This window comes from Phoxinus phoxinus, assembly GCF_949152265.1.
Source record: "Phoxinus phoxinus genome assembly, chromosome: 9".
NCBI classification, from domain to species: Eukaryota; Metazoa; Chordata; class Actinopteri; order Cypriniformes; family Leuciscidae; genus Phoxinus; species Phoxinus phoxinus.
Window position 1 is genome coordinate 34,868,451 of NC_136884.1, and position 22,766 is coordinate 34,891,216.

The 22,766-nt window shown below is 38.4% G+C and overlaps 1 protein-coding gene across 3 annotated transcripts; it reads left to right on the top strand.

Moving 5' to 3' along the window:
• The first annotated feature begins 459 nt into the window (after positions 1-459).
• On the top strand, positions 460-21,538 carry LOC307004118 (E3 ubiquitin/ISG15 ligase TRIM25-like). 3 transcript variants are annotated; one of them, XM_079623068.1, is made up of 7 exons: positions 472-1,109; positions 3,499-3,594; positions 3,682-3,915; positions 7,792-7,945; positions 8,092-8,139; positions 20,540-20,594; positions 20,954-21,538. In XM_079623068.1, the coding sequence occupies exons 1-7, from the start codon at positions 537-539 to the stop codon at positions 21,126-21,128; spliced, it is 1,335 nt and encodes a 444-aa protein (XP_079479194.1). In that variant the 5' UTR covers positions 472-536; the 3' UTR covers positions 21,129-21,538. The 3 variants fall into 3 exon arrangements, 2 of the variants coding, with proteins under 2 accessions (XP_079479194.1, XP_079479193.1); XR_013798919.1 differs by lacking the exons at positions 20,540-20,594; positions 20,954-21,538 and adding an exon at positions 18,187-19,802 and having other exon boundaries at positions 460-1,109; positions 8,092-9,007; XM_079623067.1 differs by lacking the exons at positions 20,540-20,594; positions 20,954-21,538 and adding an exon at positions 18,187-20,221.
• The last annotated feature ends 1,228 nt before the right edge of the window (positions 21,539-22,766 follow it).

Consider the following 22,766-nt stretch of genomic DNA (forward strand, 5'->3'; position numbering starts at 1 on the left):
CTGGGTCCGGTCTCGTCTTTCGACGTCTGTGACTCCGTGGCTATACACATCTAATCTGGTTCCAAGTTATCTCGGATCGCGGAGCAAGTATCCAGTGATTGTTTCTGTTCCTGTGTGGATCTCGGATCTCGCAGCAAGTATCCAGTGATTGTTTCTGTTCCTTCGTTGATTCAAAGACTCTGATTACCCTGATTTCAACAAGAGCTGTTCCTGAAGCCTCCCAGTATCCCGGTGTTGCATCAGTGTATAAATAAAGCCTGTTAAACGTTCTCTTTGTGTCCTCGTCCATCAGTGTCTGTGACAGACGTCCATCAGTGGATGTGACAGATTCTCTGTAACTTCTGTTCTTTGAGTGTGTGTCTGAGACTGACTAAACAATGTGTGTGGGACCAGGAATAAGGAAGCTGCTTTACAGGCACGCCTGTTTTGCACACGGCACTCAAACACAGAACCAGGAAACAGTTCAGTTCAGAGAAACTGAAACTGAAGTGAAGTTGAGCTGTTGTGTGTTTGTGTTTCTGTATTTTTGCAGTAAAATGGCAGAAGCCAGAATTTCTCAGGATGAGTTCATGTGTTCAGTGTGTCTGGATCTCCTGAAGGATCCAGTGGCCATTCCCTGTGGACACAGTTTCTGTAAGATCTGTATTACTGGCCGCTGGGATCAGGAGGATCAGAAGAGAGTCTACAGCTGCCCTCAGTGCAGACAGACCTTCAGTCCAAGACCTGCTTTAGCTAAAAACACCATGCTGGCTGAAGTGGTGGAGAAACTGAAGAAGACTAAACTTGCTGCTGACTGTTACGCTGGAGCAGGAGATGTGCAGTGTGACGCCTGTACTGGAAGAAAACATAAAGCCGTCAAGTCCTGTCTGGGGTGTCTGGAGTCTTACTGTCAAACTCATCTCGACCGTCATGAGAAATTTCACTCACGTAAGCCACATAAAGTGACCGATGCCACTGGACGACTGCAGGAGATGATCTGCCAGACACATGATAAACTCCTGGAGGTTTTCTGCCGCACTGATCAGAAGTGTATATGTTTGCTGTGTGTGATGGATGAACATAAAAACCATGACACTGTATCAGCTGCAGTACAGAGGACAGAGAATCAGGTATGAACTTGAAGGAGTCTCATAATACTAATTTACAGGCTCATCATTTTGTTTATTTACACCATATATTAAAAAACCTAATCTAGATCCCTCATCTCTCTCCAGTTTTCGACCTTTTCCAGTTTTCTCCATTTCAAATCTTCCTTTTATCTCAAAGATCATGGAAAAAGCTGTATGGGCTCAATTACAAACTTTCCTGTCAAACAATTCGCCTTTGGCTAAGCCACGCCCTAGAATGTAGATTGACCAATCACAGCGCAGCCAAGAACGAGCTCCCACAGAGGTCCGACACTTTTTCACAGCGCTCCATTGACTTTTAAAGGGATAGTTCACTTTAAAATTAAAATTCTGTCATCATTTACTCACCCTCAAGTTGTTTCAAACCTGTATGAATTTATTTCTTCTGCTGAACACAAAGAAAGATATTTTGAAGAATGTCAGTAACCAAACAGTAGTCTGTACCCATTGACTTCCATAGTAGGAAAAAAAAATACTATGGAAGTCAATGGGTACAGACTACTGTTTGGTTACTGACATTCTTCAAAATATCTATCTTTGTGTTCAGCAGAAGAAATAAATTAATACAGGTTTGAAACAACTTGAGGGTGAGTAAATGATGACAGAATTTTAATTTTAAAGTGAACTATCCCTTTAACACAGGCGTCTCATATTTTTGGTCTCGGCAGGCTATTGCCGTTGTAGTTTTATCAAAAATATGGGGAACCGTTGTGCCTGGGGCATTTGTAACACAGATACGCGTTTCCCAGAGAGGTTGGAGGGGGGTCCGTTTTCCCTTCCCAAAACCGAAGTAAAATACTGACAAGTGTCGTCTTTGGATTAAACTGTGTGGACGTCCTCAGTCAGCGAAACCCCTCAAGATCAACAACACACTTTTGTGCTCTAAGATAATTTTTGCTTTTAACCTTACTGTGAAGTTACACTAGTTAGACAGTTTTATGCTGGTTTAGGTTATGATTTCGGTTCTCTGCCCTAATTGTTGATACGCTAGCACACGCTGCTAATAAACACAACTTTATACTCGCGTAGTCCGTTTGCTTTGTAATAACGATTATAAAAGTGAATAGAGACCTACCCAGCTCTGCATGAACAGTGTTGCTCTTGAGATTGTTAGTCCCAGCCTCCGTCTCGATTAGGATATGCGGGGGTTAATTTTTTAACTGTGCCTGGTATGCTTTTTCCTCTATTTGGATGCCTTGTTGTTGCTTGCGTTTCACATGTATGTCTTGAATATAGCCTTCGAATGCATACTGCAGCCCCTTCTGCCTACTTCTATCGGACACTTTATTTGCTGCTTTATAAAAGTTTGATAAAATGTCAGCAGGAAGAGCCGTCACAGCATAAGCCATGTTGATACCAAACCAGAGCCCAGATGAAGTTGACGGAGGTAGCAACAGTAACTAAGGGGGGTGTGGCTTAGCCAAAGGTGAATTCAATCAATGAAGTTTTTCAATCTGGTTTTAAAGTTTTACATAGCTCCGAATCTGCTCTTTTAAGAGTCCTAAATTATATATATCTTATCACTGATTCTGGCAAACCACTGGCTCTGCTCCTGTTAGATCTAAGTGCTGCTTTTGACTTAGTAGACCACAACATTCTTCTGTCACGTCTGGAGTCTTGTGTAGGACTTTGTGGGTCTGTCTTACAGTGGTTTCACTCTTATCTGTCAGATAGATGTTTTACCGTTCAGTTAGGACAATATTCATCCTCTAACAAACCGCTTGGTTGTGGTGTCCCTCAGGGATCAATCCTTGGGCCTGTGTTATTTTCTTTATATTTGCTCCCTCTGGCCACTATTTTTTTTAAAACATGGTGTTTCTTTGAATTGTTATGCTGATGATACCCAACTTTACCTTCCCCTGCAACGCAATAACAAATCTTCTCTTCAGCCGCTGTTAGACTGCCTGAATGATCTTAAGTCATGGTTGTCAAGTAATTTTCTAAACTTAAATGAAAACAAATCCGAGTTTATTTTGTTCGGTCCAAAGAAAAACTGTGTTTTTGACTTTGATCTTGGCCCACTCACCACCCAGTACAACACTAAGTGTGCCAGGAATCTGGGCTTCCTATTTCTGCTGTTGTTCAGTCATGCTTTTATCAACTCTGCCTTATCAGTAAAGTAAAATCCATTTTATCAACAAGTAATTTAGAAATAGCAATTCATGCGATCGTTGCTTCTAGCCTTGACTACTGTTATTCCTTGTATTATGGCATTTCTCAGGCATCTATCTCCCGTTCGATACATTTACATGTAATGTCTGTTTTCGCCCTCTCTGTCTAAACGCTGTTTTCACCGTTTTTGGATTCATATTCTTTTTACGATGTGTGATGATTTGTGTGATGTTTCTCCTGTCATTGGTTTGTCCTTTAGCCCCAGCTGAAGGAGACGCAGAGGTCGTTCCAGCAGAGGATCCAGCAGAGAGAGAAAGATCTTCAGCAGCTGAGAGAGGCTGTGGCGTCTCATAAGGTGAGTCTGGAGAAGAAGAGAAGTTTGAGACGTCTCAGTCAGGACTCACTGAAGCTCACTGTGTGATTGTGATGTGTGTCCTAACAGCGCTCTGCACAGACAGCAGTGGAGGACAGTGAGAAGATCTTCACTGAGCTCATCCTCTCCATCGATAGATGCAGCTCTGAGGCGACACAGCGGATCAGAGATCAGGAAAAGACTGCAGTGAGTCGAGCTGAAGGACGACTGGAGGAACTGGAGCAGGAGATCAATGATCTAAGGAGGAGAGGTGCTGAGCTGGAGCAGCTTTCACACACACAGGATCACATCAATTTCCTGCAGGTAACAGAGATCTAGAAGAACAGGGTCATAGTGGACCTGAGCAAGAGACTCAAGAGAAACATTTCATGAGAGCAGAATGAGCCAAATAATTCAGAATGAATCAAATCTACTCAGTCCTGCCATATGACGCCATTGATGCACTTTATCTGTTACATTATTGTTATTGCCAGATGTTTGGTCATCCAAGTGTTTTCCTAGAAGTTCACATATGTGGCAAACACTAGAATTTGTAGCTGTAATATGATGTTATGAAAATGAGAAGAATGAAGCTGGTGCTGTAAAAGTGCTGGATTGAGGAGAGTTACTAAAGATCAACAAGAGCCGCACAAATCTAATAGTAGTGCAGGTTATTGATACTTCAGGTATGGAGGTATTGGGTGGAGGTAGTGTTAATTTCGTACAACAACCTTTTTTTCCATGACTAAGACGAGACTGCACCACTGTTCAAAAACGCTGACTAAGATTAAATTAACATGCATTATTGTTGAGGGAAAAAATGAGACGAAAATATTTTGCATAAAATAAAAACTAAGATAAAATCTCTCTTCATTTTCGTCTACAATCATCTCTGCCCTTTCATCTGCTGTTACGCCTTTAAAATATTCCGAATGAGTTTGCGCTGTTGCTCAAGTAACGTCACGAAGCTATGGTGTTTTGGCACATACATTATGCAGGTTACGATTGTATTGCTTCCACTAAAGAAAATAATGCGCTCCGTCTCTACGGTTAGAATCCTGTGTGTGGCAACGATCCATGGCAACGGCGTGTTATACTTAGCAGCGCATTCTACATTAAAATTCAACCAAGCCATTTAAAAAAACAAAATTTAAACATACGCACAGAGTGTTACATAAAATGGTGTGTGCTTAGAAAGAATTCGTCCACACGCCGCTCAAAAAAAAAAAAATCCTGAGCGCAAGTCCACAGTCTAGCACTAGGCAGGCTTTTTGTGTTAAATTATATTTCCTGTCGCTGCGCAGGCTCTTATTGTACATGACAGACTAATAACCCTTTTCTTTAAAGGCTTAGGTTATGTCTCGTTGACCGGTCCGTTGCATTACGATTAAAAGCAGTATCAATAAAGTCAAAAATGTGATGTGCAGTCAAGTTCGAGTGTATGCGCTGTTTAAACGTCACGATACACTTGTTGTGATTCGCGCAGTTTTGACAAATTTTATATTCTAGATATTGTTTCTTATTCAAAAGTGGTGACTGAAAAAACTCAGCACCCCCAACCTGAAACCTCTTCCCGCGCCTTTGTAACTTCGGAGTCTGTTGGGCCCCAGCTTTTGAATTGTGTTGGTTAAAATAAAATACTCTTCAGAACAGGTTCATCATTTGTAAATGTGTCTCCTAAATCAGAAATTGAAAACCAGACACGTTTAACAGTTGCATTCAACAAAAATCATTCAACAAGTGCATTTTGTCAGGTAATTATGACATTTAACCAATATTTGAGATATGTGAAACACTTTTTTACTGAAATGTTAATCAGAAATTATCTCAGTAGTAATGTGTTATTAAAAAAAAAAGAAGACAATTTTTTTGACTAAAACTTGACTAAAATACCTTAACCCTTTAGAACCTGAAGCTAAAATGGGTGTTTTTCACATATTTAGATTTTTTGACTGTAACATCTTCATGTGCAAGGTGTCATCTTTTTCAGAAAAAGATTAGCTTTCAACAAATTACAGTTATTGACCATTCATGTGTGTGGTGCGTTTGTAAATAGAATTTAAATAGACAAAAAAAAAAAAAAAAAACGAGAATAAATTTTCCGATTTTTATTTTGAAAAAAAAAAAAAAAAGAAAAATCACGAACGAAAGAAACTAACACTTTCAAGTAAAAAAATGAAGTATAATACAACTATACAAGTCTTTTTTGTGACATTGGGTTGCAGTTTTAATTTAGGACACTTTTTTTCATACACGCACACATACAAATGTGTCCATTCATATTAGGCACGCACACATACACATGCATACAAGATACGTGAAAAAGTAACGGCCATCCGCCTCCCAAGTTTCATTAAAAATCATCCCAATCCCCTCTTCTGCTGTCTACCACTTCTTTCACCATGTATTTGTTCGTGTCTTTTATTATTTTATGCAATCCAAAACACTCTAACCCGCCACGCTTCGTATCTCTCGGTTCAAATCCTTCCTTCCCCCTCTGCCAGAAAGCCCGCTGTCATTTGCTGACGGAAAGCATGAAATTACCGTAATAAGCCGTATATTGCCGAAAAGCGCATGTTGTCTACTGTCAGGGGCATTTTAATGGTTTTGAGAGTGCAAACGGTTGAAGAGTTACGGTACAATGAATACAGCTTGCTGATCTGTGTCGGCGACGACACATTCGGTTCTAAAGGGTTAAAGGGGTCATATAATAGTACATGCACTTTTACAAGTTGATTGCACTGAAATGTGTGTTGGCAGTGCCTGTACACAACCATCATAAAATTATAAAAATCCATCCAGTGTTTTTTTTTTTTATCTCCTAATATGTTTTACCCTGTCTCAAATTGAGCTGTTCGATTTTGTGACGTCACAAAATCGACGCCCCTCCCACGATGGTTGATTGACAGCAGCGTTTCAATACAGACCCGCCCTCACTCGTGAGCGAGCTGTCAATCATAGTCCGCGCGTCATTGTTGATGCACTGGAGCACTGTCGATGAGCAGAATGGCGTCTAAGCGATTGTCGTGTTCTGTTCTTGGGTGCAATAAGGTACACAGCAGTCATTTTAATGTTCCTAGATCAGAACCGCTGAAGACGCAGTGGCTGAGTTTTGCTTTTGAAGGGAATATTTCCCACGATCAACACAAATGTTTTTTGTTTGCACGCTAATCATTTTTCACCAGACTGCTTTACAAACGAAGGTCAGTATAAAGCTGGTTTTGCTAAGAAGCTGCTCCTGAAAAAAGGATCGGTAACGTTACCAACTATTCGTGTTCCTGCTGAACCTCCAGAAGAAGTGAGAAGTTATTAACCTTTATATTAATCTTTGCAAATCGCTAGCAGCACGCTTCACGATGAATGCGACTAATGTTTACACTAAGGGTACATTACGGCATGTTTTCTATGTACGACGTTCTCAATATAATTCATAATCCCACGTTTATAATGAAACGCGTTATGGTGTTATTAAAAAAATTGTACACAGGTGTTGAAGTTAACGTGGTAATACTACACTAAGGTTACTTTTGTGTATATGGTTTATAACGGTGTCTGTTACTAATTCAGAAGTAATGTAAAAAAAAAAAAACAGTTATAACTGCATGAACATGAATGGTAACACAATACCTACAAAATACTGTTTACATCCTGCAAATGCATATGATTCAAGACAATAAATACTCTAATTGATGTTTTTCAATATTACGGCGGAATAAATTATGTAATCTGATCACTTATTTGCTTTTGTATAGGCAAGCACATCTGAAGACGTGCATGCCTATACTGAAGGGGCGGGGTGAGCAAAGCTCATTATCATTTAAAGACACATGCACTTCAACGGCGTGCTGAAAACAGAGCTCTTTTTGACCAGGTAAAATTAGTGTTTTCTTACAATACTAATTAGAATTTTTAATTAAAGAAAGTATATTACAAACTTTCAATTTAGACCCTAAAGAATCATATTAGCTTGTACAAAAATGGCATAAAATGACCCCTTTAAGTTCTCTTATGACTAAAACTAGACTAAAATGATGAGACTTTTAGTCGACTAAAACTAGACTAACAAAAAAAGATATGTAAATGACTAAATATGACTAAAACTAACAAGAACATTTGGCACAAGATTAAAACTAAATTAAAAATAGGTGACCAAATTAACACTATGTGGAGGTGATGAGCTTTGATTTCTGTTTTCTGTAGAGTTTCCAGTCTCTCTCAGCTCCTCCTGAATCTACAGACGTAAATGACAATCCCTTCAGTCCTCTCTCCTCTTTTGATGGCGTGAGAGAATCTGTCCGTCAGCTGAGAGACAAACTGGAGGATTTCTGCAAAGAGAAGAAGATCTCTGACAGAGGTAAAGTCCTGGAGATTCTGCTCTCAGAAATGATCCTCCATCATCTCAGATCATGAAGAAGATCATATTAGAAATGTCTTCGAAACGGATGCTGGGATAATTTTCTCTTGACATGATAATCTTTTCATGTTTGTTGATTTCCACAGTCACTTTAACCAACATTGTTCCCAGGACCAGGAACGACTTCCTACAATGTAAGTCACTAAGAAAACAAATAGAAAACTCATTGAGTGTGTTCATGTTCTTCCTGGAGAAGGTGAAAGAAAACATGATATAGATAGAAGAGTTTTAGAGGTGATGCGTTCATGACCTCAAGGCTAGATTATTGTAATGCTCTACTGGGTGGTTGCCCTGCACGCTTAATAAACAAACTACAGCTGGTCCAAAACGCAGCAGCTCGAGTTCTTACCAGAACCAGGAAGTATGACCATATTAGCCCCGTTCTGTCAACACTGCATTGGCTTCCTATTAAACATCGTATAAACTTTAAAATATTGCTGATTACTTACAAAGCACTAAATGGTTTAGCTCCGCAGTACTTGAGCGAGCTTTTAACGCATTATAGTCCTTCACGTCTACTGCGATCTCAAAATTCCGGCCAGTTGATAATACCTAGAATATAAAAATCGACTGCTGGCGGTAGATCCTTTTCCTATTTAGCACCAAAACTCTGGAACAATCTTCCTAACATTGTCCGGGAAGCAGACACACTCTGTCAGTTCAAAGCTAGATACTAAGCTAAGACACATCTCTTTGACCTAGCATTCACATAATACATTATTGACTTCTATAATTCAATGTTAGGCTGCATAGATTAGGTCAGCCGGAACTGGGAACACTTCCCATAAATACTGATGTACTCGTTACATCATAAGAAGAATGGCATCTACGCTAATTTTAGTGTCTTTGTTTATTCCGAGGTTTTCCCGCAACTTGCCGGATCCAGGCCGTATCCAGATCTGACGAAGGACCTTTGCCTGGACCCGATGACAACGCAGTGCTGAAGTGCCAACTAGCCTCTCCCTATGGAGGATCCCTTTACCACTCTACAGATAAAGCGTTGTAGGGATAATTTCGGTTAAGATAATAATCTACCCCGAAGTGATAAAATTCTGTTTCAAAATTTGCAATAAAAAAGGCCAGACAAGTAGTTTGTTTAGGCTTGGTTTGTAGGGAATTACATATATTCAAACGCACATAACTATAGAATTCATTCTTAATGCGCACGTGAGCGACATCAGCGTTTCTTACAGGTTCGCGTTTAAAGTCTGTGTAGAGAAAATGGTGTCGTCTTAGCGGCCCCTAATTTAATAACTAATGATCCTTGTGAGGGAAGTGAATCAATCAAAACTAATTTTATCTGGAAAATATATTTATTCAAGAACAATTTATAGAAAGCCAAAACAATCTCTGTTATCCTTAAATTATCCGTTTATCACTGTAAAGCTGATTTAAAACAATCTGCATTGTTAAAAGCGCTATATAAATGAAGATGACTTGACTTGACTTAAAAAGAGAAGCATTCCGTTAATTGTGTGAATTGGTAGGTTTCGTTAGGTTTTGAAGAAATATATAGCTGAGTATCGTCGGCATAACAGTGAAAGCTAATTCTATGTTTCCTAATGATATCTCCTAATGGTAGCATGTACAGAGTGAACAGCAGGGGTCCTAGTACTGAGCCTTGTGGTACGCCATACTGAACTTGTGATTGATAAGACATCTCTTCATTTACTGCTACAAACTGATAACGGTCAGATAAGTATGATTTAAACCATGCTAGTGCAATTTCCACTAATGCCAACATAATGTTTGAGTCTATTTAAAAGGATGTTGTGGTCAATGGTGTCAAATGCAGCACTAAGATCAAGTAATACTAATAGAGAGATACAACCACGATCGGATGATAAGAGCAAATCATTTGTGACTCTAACGAGAGCTGTCTCGGTACTATGGTACGGTCTAAATCCGGACTGAAAATCCTCGCAGATATCATTTCTTTCAAGAAAAGAACACAGTTGTGAGGATACTGCTTTTTCTAATATCTTTGACAGAAATGGCAGATTAGAGATCGGCCTGTAATTTACTAATTCTGTAGGATCAAGTTGCTTTTTTTAACAAGCGGTTTAATCATAGCTAGCTTAAAGGTTTTTGGTACGTATCCTCGAGACAAAGATGAATTAATGATATTAACCCCTTTATTGATTGAAATGAAATTAAGCACCCCCCTTTTTTTTAATAGACATGAAAATGCACATTCCGACCTTAAATGGTTGTAATTCAAGAATGCTTTGAAATATAGGTGTAAGATTGGTCTTGTTTTTAAGAAGACACTTGGCAGATTTTTTGTAGAAGTGAAATAAACTAAGACAGTTAAACAGAAAAAAAGTTATAGAAGTTTGAGTTTATGAAAATGTACAACGTTTTTACGGCTCCTCTGTAATTTATTTTGAAAATCAGTCACCAAATATGTAAACTAGAGATTGTAAGCTTTCAAATTATATATAGTTTGTCAGGATTAGTTTAGGTTTAGTATAGGATATTACTGTTTTAAATATGTAATGGCTGTGGGTAACCCCAATAGAAGGGGGTTAAGAAGAGGATCTATGACATCTGGAAGCATCTCTTTCAGCAGCTTAGTCGGTGTAGGGTCTAACATACACGTTGTCGATTTAGATGAATTAACGAGTTTAGAAAAGTCTTCCTCTCCTATAGCAATAAATTAATCGAATTTTTTTTTCTCAGGGAGACTATAATCCACTCCCTGATGCGATACTGTATTAGGCGGTTGCATAGTTATAATTTTGTCCCTGATATTATCAATCTTACGCCCGTTTCACACATACTCCGTATGCAGTGCGTTTGCGGTGCGTGTTGCAGTGCGTGTGCGGTACTGGAGCAGCACGCGCTATAGTGCTTTCACATATGCTGCGTTTGCAGAGCGCTACTGATACGTAGTTTCTGTGTCACAAAATAAAAAATGGGTAGGCTAATGCTGCGTTCACACCAAACGCGAATATGCGTCAAAATTCGCGCCTGCCGCGTCTGGTTATTCGCGTGACCACTTTGTGTTCATTCGCGCGTCAAGAGCGGAATTGACGCGCGTAAAAAAAAAAGTTTGAAGCGAAATTTACGCGCGTCACGCGCGTCAAGAGGCGAAAGTCAGTTTCGAGACCCGCTGGCGGCCATCTTTTTACAAGATGTCTGATGAGCGATCATTTACCGAGAGAGTCACCGCACTGTATTTACTCTGGAGAGCAGAACAGCGGCGTAGGGATCATCGTCGCCGTATTTGGGTCCACCAGACCCTTCGGAGGCGAACCCAGTTTGGCGAATTTCACCATTTGCTCCAGGAGCTGCGGCTGGATGACGGCCGGTTTCAGCGGTACTTCCGCCTGTCCCGCGCCCAGTTTGATGACCTGCTGTCCCGCATCGGAGCGAGGATCACCCTCCAGGACACCAACTACAGGCGCTCTATCCCAGCTGCGGAGCGCCTGTCCATCTGTCTTCGGTTAGTAAATGTATATGCTATTTTAAATACAGTATTTGCTATGCTATCAATATTTTTTTAAAACTGTGGTACGGATACCACTGTTGGCGCTCTTTCTAGTGATAACGTAAGTTACTCCGTTAACTGCTATAACCTAACGTTAAGTTAGACATCAACCTAGAAATTAAAATATTATATTGGCAGACGTGATACTGTCGTGTCTCTGTAATACAGTGATCTTTCTAGTGATACTGAGTTAGCTATAACCTAGACATCAACCTAGAAATTAAAATTCTATTGGCAGACGTGATACTGTCGTGTCTCTGTATAAACACAGTGATCTTTCTAGTGATACTGAGTTAGCTATAACCTAGACATTAACCTAGAAAGTGTCATGATTCTCTGTATAAACACAGTGATCTTACTAGTGATACTGAGTTAGCTATAACCTAGACATTAACCTAGAAATTAAAATATTCAGTGTCATGTTTCTCTGTATAAACACAGTGATTATTGGCATTTTAATATACCATAAACCATTTAATAGTATACCTGTTGATTGTATAGTTGAATACGTTCCTCCATTTTGAATGAATGACTCTGGGCGGGCCTGCCGCCACAACATCAAGCAGGCTCCTGATTGGTTAACGCGGCGCGAATTTGACGCAGAAGTTCAGATTTTTCAACTCGGGCGGGAGACGCGAATTCGCGTCAAACGCGTGAATGCACAAAAAGCACAATTCGCGCTTAACGCGCGTATCGCGCCAAACGCTCAATTCGCGTCATTCGCGCGAACTAGACGCGCGAATGAGGCGAATTCGCGTCTACCGCGCCGCGCCAAACGCCTCATTCGCGCCGCAAGAACTCCAGACGCGCGTAAACGCGCCTTACCATTGACTTAACATTGAAATCACTCGCGCCTGACGCATATTCGCGCTTGGTGTGAACGCAGCATAAGTAATTTTGATTTTAAAACCAAACTTTAACTTTGACATTGTTACAGACATTACAACAGTATGAAATTAATTTTAATCATTGTGATTCTTTGTTTTAGTTCGAGTTGTTGACAGAAGAAAAGCTATCACGCTATATCTGTTGCTAAGATATATTACACAAATATTTTAAATTAGAATACAAATGTATAAATACTGATTATAAATGCATATTTTAAGACTGAAAAAAAAAAAAAAGAACTGGGAGAGGGCTAGCCCCCAGAAGACAAAGGACCTTTTTGGAAATTAACATTTGATATAATAATTATTGTTAGCACATGCCACTACATTAAAACGAGTATCCTCTGCTATAAATAAGGCTGGCTGTAGCACCAAAAAGTTAAACATTTTGATTTACAATTACATAGTCAAAATTAATTATAACTAGCTTACATAACTATAACAAACTTATAATTACACCCTGTTTAACTTCTTTATATTCAAAAATAAAACTATATAATATGATTTACTTATGAATTCATATAGGCTACAACTACATATTCAGATGTTCATTTACATTTAATAAATTCGCATGACATGAAGGTTGAATGTGACGATAAACAAAATAAATAAAAAAGGGCAACACAGTAGGCCTACATATTCATGTTTAAATAGAACAACATGCAGCAATAATATATATTTATATTCTCGTTTAAAACTTTTTTAATTTCTTGATCCTGTAATTTAGTAAATGTAGAACACATTAACTGTAATTATGAGTAGCTATGATCAAATTATTACAGTTTCTTGTCAATCTATATTTATTTCAATGTGAACAATACGCTGCAGTGCGGTGCAGCACAGCAGAAAATAGACTCTGTGCGTAAACGATCGCTGCACTGCTGTATACGCACCGCAACTGGAGCGGATTGCCGGACCGCATCCGTGTGCAGTGTGAAAGCTGTAACCTGTTAACATGGGTACGGAAAAAAATACGCACCGCAAACGGAGTATGTGTGAAACGGGCGTTATAAGTGAAGAAGTTCATAAAGTCATTACTGCTGTGTTGCTTGGAAACTTCTGGGTTTTAAGCTTTCTTTTTCGTTAGTTTAGCCACTGTTTCAAATAAATACCTAGGATTATGTTTATTTTCTTCTAATAGGGTTGAAAAATAAGCAGATCTAGCAGCTTTTAAAGCCTCTCTGTAAGCAATCGAGCTCTCCTTCCATGAAATCCGAAACACCTCTAGTTTTGTTTTCTTCCAGTTGCGCTCCATTTTTCTGGCTGCTCTCTTAAGGGCCTGAGTGTGCTCGTTGTGCCACGGCGTTGGACTATGTTCTTTAATCTTCTTTAAGCGCAGCGGAGCAACTGTGTCTAAAGTGCTGGAAAAGAGAGAGTTAAAAGTTTCTGTTGCAATATCAAGTTCTTCTAAGCTATCCGGGATGCTGAGATGATGAAACTGATTAGGAAGATTATTAATAAAGCAATCTTTAGTGGCAGAAGTGATCGAACTAACATATTTATAACACGGAGTCGGCTTTGCAGCCTACTCCAATTGAGTTTATAATGTCTTTAAATGCCAATCCCAATGCATCTTTTTCATTATCAATGTGTATATTAAAATCACCAACAATTAGTACTTTATCTGCAGCCAATACTAATTCTGATAGAAAGTCAGCAAATTCTTTGATAAAGTCTGTATGGTGCCCTGGTGGCCTGTATACAGTAGCCAGCAGAATTTTCAAATGTGATTTATCGTTTACACTATATATTTTTACATTAAGCACCAACACTTCAAAAGAATTCTATTTTAAACTTCTTAGTATAGTATAGTAATATTTTCAGAATTACTATCTGAAAATTACAGCAACACCTCCTCCTTTGCGTTTCAGACGAGGTTCGTGTTTATAACCGTAATCTTGTGGGGTTGACTCATTTAAAGCAATGTAATCGTTTGGTTTTAGCCAGGTTTCTGTCAAACACAGCACATCTAGGTTATAATCTGTAATCATATCATTAACTATTAGCGCTTTTGATGTGAGAGATCGAATATTCAGCAACCCAAGCTTTATCATTTGTTCATCTGTATTATATCTGTTTTTTTATTTGTTGAACATCAATTAAATTTTTACTCTTAGATGGGTTTGGAATTTTTTTGTATTTCCTAATTCGAGGAACAGACACAGTCTCTATATGATGATATCTAGATGAGAGAGGCTCTATGTGACGGGATTTATCTGACCTGGGTGATGTTAGACAGCTAGCAGACGGTCGGTTAAGCCAGTATGTCTGCTTCCTGACATGAAAGTATACAAGACAGTACTTAGTACTACACAATGTAACAACAAGTACTTAAATATTTTATGCTACTAAGGTCGGGAAAAGCCTGCAGTCAACCTGGTCTCATTGTTAATACGTAGGTATTAATACGTAATTTTCAAAGATTGAAAACTTTGGATAGATGCTGAAACGTATAATATGGATGTATCTGCAACATTTAAACAACATTTTAACATTATTATGATTTTACAGCTACAAAGAGTCAAAACATTAATGCCACGATTTTAATATGCATAAATAGGGATATTAAAAAAGCTAGAGTTGTTCATACGTAAATAAATTACGTTTTTGTCCTGGCAATACGTAAATGTTTTACGTTTTACTGCTGTAAATATGTCAGTATTATACGTTTCTGTGTGTATAAAACGTAAATAAATGTACGTATGGTAGAACTACAATTTACGTAAAAATACACGTGTATTCTCATGAGATCACGTTGTGCAGTTACACATGGTAATTTTGTACGTTCTGTAGCATTACACGTATGTAACATAAAATAAAGTGTATCAAGATTGTACTTTTGTGCAGTTCATGTGTATCTACATACCTTATCCATCTTAATTAACCCACTAGTTCACAGCTTAAATACATGCAGTAGCTTCTTAATTACATTAAAATGACAGGTATAAGCTACGTAAAATAAAGTGTATCAAGATTGTACTGAAGTGTACTTTGTAGGGCTGTAATCAACCAATTTGAAAACTGAAATTTTAGACTAAAAATCTACTAAAAATTACGTTAGGAATTTTTTATTATTATTAATTAGCTGCGCACTGTGCGTAGAACTTGGTAGCCTTGTTGTCCGCATAAATGAATTATAAATAAACATAAAAAACTAGTAGGCTATTTGCAGTATATTAAATAGTTTTTGACCTAATTATTTTGCACTGAAATGAGTCTGACACAGGACAGGAGTCTGTCGGCTCTGACAGCGTTGTATCACGTGCACCTGTGCAATATTATACAGATTTAGTCATGCTGCTTGTACAATAGTTGTATAACTCAAACATTGTACAGCTATCTTTTTAAGCTTGTGACAATATATGTTTGATGTGGAATGTAGCTACAAGCTCTTAACATTACAAATGCTGCAATTTGTAATGTCCATATTACTGATTGTATGGTTGGAAATGTAACTCATAAATGCTCGTGGTTGTGTGTGCCTGGGTATGAAGATGCAACCCGATCACACCAAATGCGTCTATATAGCACGCAGTGTGTTTATCGTGTGATATATCCGCGAAAATTAGTTTTTACGTGCATAGTATACACATGGATAGCACATGGGTATGTTTAGGGTGGGGTGGGGTGCGTGTGTATTATACGCTTGGGTAAGATTAGTGGTGTGGGGTGCGTGTGTATATCACGCAATAAAGTGCGTATCATATGCACGCGCAAAACTGCGTATCATATCCACGTAAAAACTAATTTTTGCGTATAAATTGCACGATAAACAAACTGCGTGCTATAGAGACGCATTTGCGTGAGATCAGGCTGGAAGATGATATACCGTATTTTCCGGACTATAAGCAGGGGCGTAGCACCAAATTCTGGGCCCTGTATACTCTCAATGTCAGTTGGCCCCCTACACATGCCTCTCAATGTCAGTTGGCCCCCTACACATGCCATTGTACGATGCGGGTTAGCAAAATGAAAATTAAATTTTCAATGAATTTTTATTTTTTATTATTTGAATATAAACAAGTATAAATAGTGTTTAAATCTATAATCAAATCAGATTATAGTAATGACTGGTTCTTTCATTCACCACCTGAATTGATGCATTTGGCCTACTTGTGCTCAAATACCTTTAAACCTTAGGCTACATCGGGTTTGAAACTTACACTCATTGGTGGGCACGCACAGCCGATGATGGCACAGTTGTCGGCGCGACGGTAGGATGAAGGCTGAGGCGGGAGATAGTCGGTTTGGCCCCATTCACCAGTAACAGCGGATTATCAGTGAATCCCAGTTGTCTCCGACGAAAGTTTATAAAACTATCAGCTACCACTACCACCACTACAGAGGCGGGTTTTGGCGGCGATCCTCAGCTCTCCATTAAGGTGGCTCTTCACAAAATGAATCCACCTCTTCTTGATGTGATAGTTTTTCGGAAAATGTAAATAAGGACACCGATCTGCTTTTAAGTGATCATATCCAGTTAGTACGCATTTGTGTGACAAAGGCATAGCTAGCTAGCAAACTGTAGGCTGTAGTAACTAATAGTACTGACAGTAACTCGCGATTGAGCGGCGAACTGATGTGAATGTGCTTTATTGTAAGGGGAGGGGCCAGCGTCAGGGGCTCCAGTGCGTCATCAAGCCCCTGTTTTAGCCCCGCCCAAAAAATCCTGAACGCAGCAATGGTGAAAAACTGTTTGACGGTCTAACTCCACAGTTCAGTCTTTGTAATATGTTTTTTGCAATACATTTCTAACATTTATAATGCGTTGAGAATTTTTTTTTTGAATTGCCTTTACAGGGACTTTAAGTGTACTTTGTGCATACATACCTTATCCATCTGTGCCTTAGTTTGATTTAACTCACTAGTTCACAGCATAAATACATGCAGTAGTTTCCGAATTACATAATATTACAGAGGGATAAGCTACGTAAAATAAAGTGTATCAAGATTGTACTTAAGTGTACTTCATGTGTATCTATAAACCTTATCCATCTCGACTTGTTACATAATGTGTAACAGTAGCTGCCTATTACATGTGCATAATCACAATCTGTAAGTACAGCTGTTCCATAACTTAGTTACATGTTAATTACATTTTGTTAAATGTTATTACACCGTCTACTACAAAGTAATTACTCTGTATCACGAACACCGTAAAATAAAGTGTTACCAAATAGGTAGTAACCTAAATATGATTATTTTTCACTGAAAGACAATTTAAAAACATGGATCCAAGATTTAGAGGTAACATCACAGTAGTAAAAAAAGAAGAAGAGCTTTTCAAGAGTTTCAGGAAAGGAAGAACAAACTGAAACTCTTCAGTAAAAAACTATTCCACTATGTTTTTATCCTAAACAGGATTTTGTATCATTCTCTCTAAATCTTGAGTCAACAGATGGAAATTTAAAAAGCTCAAGATCACCAAAGGCTGAAAACACAGAAAATCCCCAACAATAGGCCAACAATGCTTCAAAACCTTGTAAACCATAATATTACACTTATTGGTAAATCAATGTAATGGATACTTGCTGAATTAATGTATCAGTTTCTTAAAAAAAAAAAAATACAATTAAAGATAAATTCGTTCTACCATTTGAATAGTGTAAATATAATAATAGGCCTAATTATAATAAACAGAATAACCAACATTAATATTCATGGAAGACGATTAGACAATATTTATTGAGAGGGGGGTGTCATGGACCTGGATGATGGATGATAATGATGATTTGCACAGGATATCAGACAGATCTGACAGATTCATAATTCCTGATTCTGATGTGTTTTATCTCCATCAGATTCCCATCCGCTCACTCTGGATCTGGACACAGTGAATAAACTCCTCCGTCTGTCTGAGAGGAACAGAGTGATTAGATTCACTAACACAGATCAGTCGTATCCTGATCATCCAGACAGATTTGATGTGTGTCAGGTGTTGTGTAGAGAGAGTGTGTGTGGACGCTGTTACTGGGAGATCGAGTGGAGTGGGGATGTGTTTATATCAGTGTCATATAAGAGCATCAGCAGGAAGGGGGACGGTGATGAGTGTGTGTTTGGATCTAATGATCAGTCCTGGAGTTTGATCTGCTTTCCTGACAGTTACTCATTCAGACACAATAACATACAGACTAAACTCCCTGTAGAGCCCATCAGCGGGAGAATAGGAGTGTGTGTGGATCACAGGAGAACAGGAGTGTATGTGGATCACAGTGCAGGAACTCTGTCCTTCTACAGCGTCTCTGACACAATGAGCCTCATACACACAGTCCAGACCACATTCACTCAGCCGCTCTATCCTGGGTTTGGGGTTTATTCTGGGTTTTGGTTTGGATCATCAGTGAAACTGTGTTGATGAATGAGAACAGACTGTAGAGAGATTCTACCCATAATGCCTTGATCTGCATGATAAATCAGTGACAGTGAGATGTTATAAAGTCTCTTATTTTCTCTTCATTACATTAATACTACATCTGTACTTCTGTCACTGAAATAACATGAAATAAATGATTCCTCATATAGACAGTGTGCGTGCGTGCGTGCGTGCGTGTGTGTGTGTGTGTGTGAAAATTACCTTTCATTTGAAAATGTATCGTTAAATTAAAATTTGTTGTAAAATTGATAAATGTCAGTTTATTAATAAATGTGATATATAAACCCAGATCATCTGATCGCACTGTAAACACTTGATCAGTGAAAGTATGAGCACAATTATTCTGATCTAATCCAGTTTACTGTAAATAAACCTCGAACAGACCTGATGCTCTGAGATCTGAGGAAAGATAAAAACAACAAGATTGAGTCGAATCATTATCAGTTCAATCCAGATAACTTAGAAATATATGAGGTAACTCTGAAATCAGTCCAGATGAACCATTAACTGTGACTGAACACTGTGGCAGTAAAGGCTTCTTTCTGGCAACTCGACCATGCAGCTCATTTTTGTTCAAGCACCATCGTACACGTTGTGTGATTAATTTTATGCCAAAAATCAACAATTTTATTAAAGAACATTTTATTTAACTTGCAACTTTGGCATTCAGTAGTGTACCATAAAAAGTATAAATGTTAACAAGCCCTTGGCTAAATGTAAAACTAATTTTAAAATGAACAAAAGTAAAAAGTTGAAAACAATAATAATAATAATAAATAATAACAAAAGTCTGAGAAAATCAGCATGTTCTGAATGTCAATATATCCACAAGTTCTGGGCTTCTGTTCATTACAATCTGTTTCAATTAAATCCAACAGTTGGGTTTTAACATTTAACAAATGCAATCTCCACAGGAATCAAGTATTCACAAGTACTCAGAGTAAATGAGTAAACAACAGATTGTTGTTTACAACCCCCCACACCTGTGAGCGCGTTACATTAGTGTTACACAAACACACACCTATGAGCGGTATGAACCCTATGAACACTTATCCACGAGAAATATTGCCCATTCGTTTTTTCCTAAAATGTTAGAAACTAATTTCGTTTATGCGTGCCTCTCGGATATTTTTTTTATCTTTTGTTAATGTTTTATTTATTCGTTTATTCATTTTGTTAGTTTATATAAACCTTAATATTATTTTCTTTGTGATTAAGATTATTATGCCTTATCATTGTGCCCCAAATAAACTTTAATAAAGATTATCTTTCACTGTATTATGTTTGATTGTATGTTTGCATACCATTTGCTAATTCGCCAGAAAAAAAAACGCGTGTGGTTGCATCTCGGGACAAAACAAAACACCATTGTGGAACAGTCTCTCCACAGAAATAAAGAGCGTGAGGCTGAAGCGCGGGTTAGTAGTGAGAGATTTCCTGTTTGTCACGATGACGTCTAAAGTCCCCGCCAAAGGATGTAGTCCCTTTTAGCAACCACCGTTTTTAAGTCACAATAAAGTTTAAAAAAATCACAAGCAGGTTATAACTGGTGTGTTTTATGTCATAGATCAAAACGTGAAAATATTGTTAACCACAGACCTTATTTCAGGAGACCCATAGACTTTAGGGCGAGGGAACCGGAAGTGCTAAAATGCTAACTCACTTCTGCGTTTTGGCCTAAAAAGTGACATCATAACTTCGGCACTCTCTCTCTATCTATATATATGGGCGTGGGACTGTTTATTTTTGCGTATGTATGACGTGTGATTTTCTCTGTGTAGTAAATGGCATGAGGGAATGGCTTGACGGATATTTGAACGGAAGTCCTGCTGATCGGTATGTAAACCCACTCATGTCTTTGTCCACTTTAAAGTAAAAGTAGGGTCGTTTAATCTTGTTTCTTGTGTATTTTTAGGCCGTTAAAGTGGGCGTTTGATCGCGCTGCTGTTTTGCTTGTGTTTTGCTTTTTTTAATATTTCAATATTTTTGTTTATATTTAGATTTGGAGATAATTGATTTATTTGTTTCTTTTGTGTTTTTCTGCCTCTACTGTCGGTAGGCGACAGTATACTGTGTTTCTGTGTGTTTATTTTGTGTTAATTGCTCATCGCTGGCAACACTAACCAGCAACTCTGGTTTTCTTATAGACTGTATTTATATCCTGTTATCAATTGATTTTCTTTTTTCTCCTTCAGGAGCCGGGGTGACACAAAAGCGGGCAGGCTAGCCATCCTGTGCATGGTGAACGGAGGCTCTCCTTTTAAGAGTGCGGTAGAGGTTTTCTTGCAGTGGATTTCACTAGTGTGTGTGTGTGTGTGTGTGTATGTGTGTGTGAGTGCTTTGGCAGTCTTGGGACTCATTGCGGGCTGATTTGAAGACTACTGCTCAGCCTGCCCAGCTGATGGTGCACCCCAGCTCCATGAGGAGAGCCTGCATGTTGGTTTCTTGATTGGATCTAGTTGCTCATAAACCAATCAGTGGCCTTGCCACCCATTTACACCTGTTTTTACTGACTCTAGTAGCCTTTTAAATTATTTATAGTAAATAAGGAACTATATTTTTCTGTACGTATTCACGTCTCAGTGTCTTGTGATTGTGGGAGGGAGAAACGAACTTGTATTTCCCCAGCTGGTTTAATGCTGGGGTGGCGTAGTCGTGATTTATTATAGCTTTGTATTTGAGAGCGTGCCCGCTCCCCGTGTATCGCCACATACATATTAATTTTGCTGCTGTCTATCTGTAATTGATATTATAAAATAGCGATTAAACTATTGGTTCATAAAAGCTTTTTGCTTTTTCTATTCTAAACACCTGTGGTTTGGTGGATGTCTAAGACAAATGTCCTGTGCAACAAGTGATTTATTGTACGTTTTCAGGTACAGCGGTTAGTTTGAAAGTTTAACAGTGGAAATTGAGTCTCACATTATACTTTTTATTCACACACAAAACATTAATGGTGAACATTTTTGACTTCATAAAATGATTCTCTCAAGTCTTGGCGATCAGCTCCTATTAAACAATAAAGAAAGACATTTTGTCTTATACATAGTTTAGTAGCCTACTATTGTTGTTGGCATAATTTATCATTATAATCAATGTAATTATTTCCTGGATTATGTATCACCATAGTCCCTAAATGTATGTAAATGCAGGAAATGGGATTCAAATCGAAAACATTTCCCCACATTTTCAGTGCAGCTTCAAAGTCTCTGCACGATCCCAGCCGAGGAATAAGAGTCTTATCTAGACAAACCATCAGCCTTTTTATAAAAAACAATAAACATTGATATACTTTTTAACCAGAAATGGTAATCTTGCAGAAATGGCAATCTCGCCCCGCGGCATTACGTACTCACGTTGGAAAGGTCAATCGCGACGTAGACGAAAGTACCATCCAATATTTACAAAGAGAACATGCAAAGACTAGGTCAAATGCACAAAAAAAGGTAAAACAACGATTTATACGTCACGCGTGACCTTTCCAACGTGATTACGTAATGCGTGGCGCATCACAGAGTTCTGCAATACGAGCATTTGTGGTTAAAAAGTATATAAATGTTCATTTTTTTAGTAAATGGCGGATGGTTTGTCTAGATAAGACTCTTATTCCTCGGCTGGGATCGTGTCGAGACTTCGAAGCTGCACTGAAACTCACATTTGGCCCCTTAAATCGTTGGACCCCATTGAAGTCACTATATGGAGAAACATCCTGGAATGTTTTCCTCAAAAACCTTAATTTATTTTTCGATTGAAGAAAGAAAGACATAAACATCTTGGATGACATGGGAGTGAGTAAATTGTCAGAAATTTTTATTCTGAAGTGAACTAATCCTTTAAGCCACAAATAAAGAACAGATATATAGTTATTTCAATGTTTACCTCAATAGTAAGCTGGAAACGTTCAAATCGGTTCAAGATCAACTGCCACATCCATAGACAACGATTGAACAATTTCTTCTCTTCTTACTGGGCCGAATAGTTTTTTTTTTCCCTTCCGGACACGCTGGA

Coding starts and splice junctions, on each gene's coding strand:
- LOC307004118 (XM_079623067.1), top strand. CDS start 537: ATGGCAGAAGCCAGAATTTCTCAGGATGAGTTCATGTGTTCAGTGTGT. Junction 3,595..3,681: donor AGGCTGTGGCGTCTCATAAG/GTGAGTCTGGAG, acceptor GTGTCCTAACAG/CGCTCTGCACAGACAGCAGT. Junction 3,916..7,791: donor ATCACATCAATTTCCTGCAG/GTAACAGAGATC, acceptor TGTTTTCTGTAG/AGTTTCCAGTCTCTCTCAGC.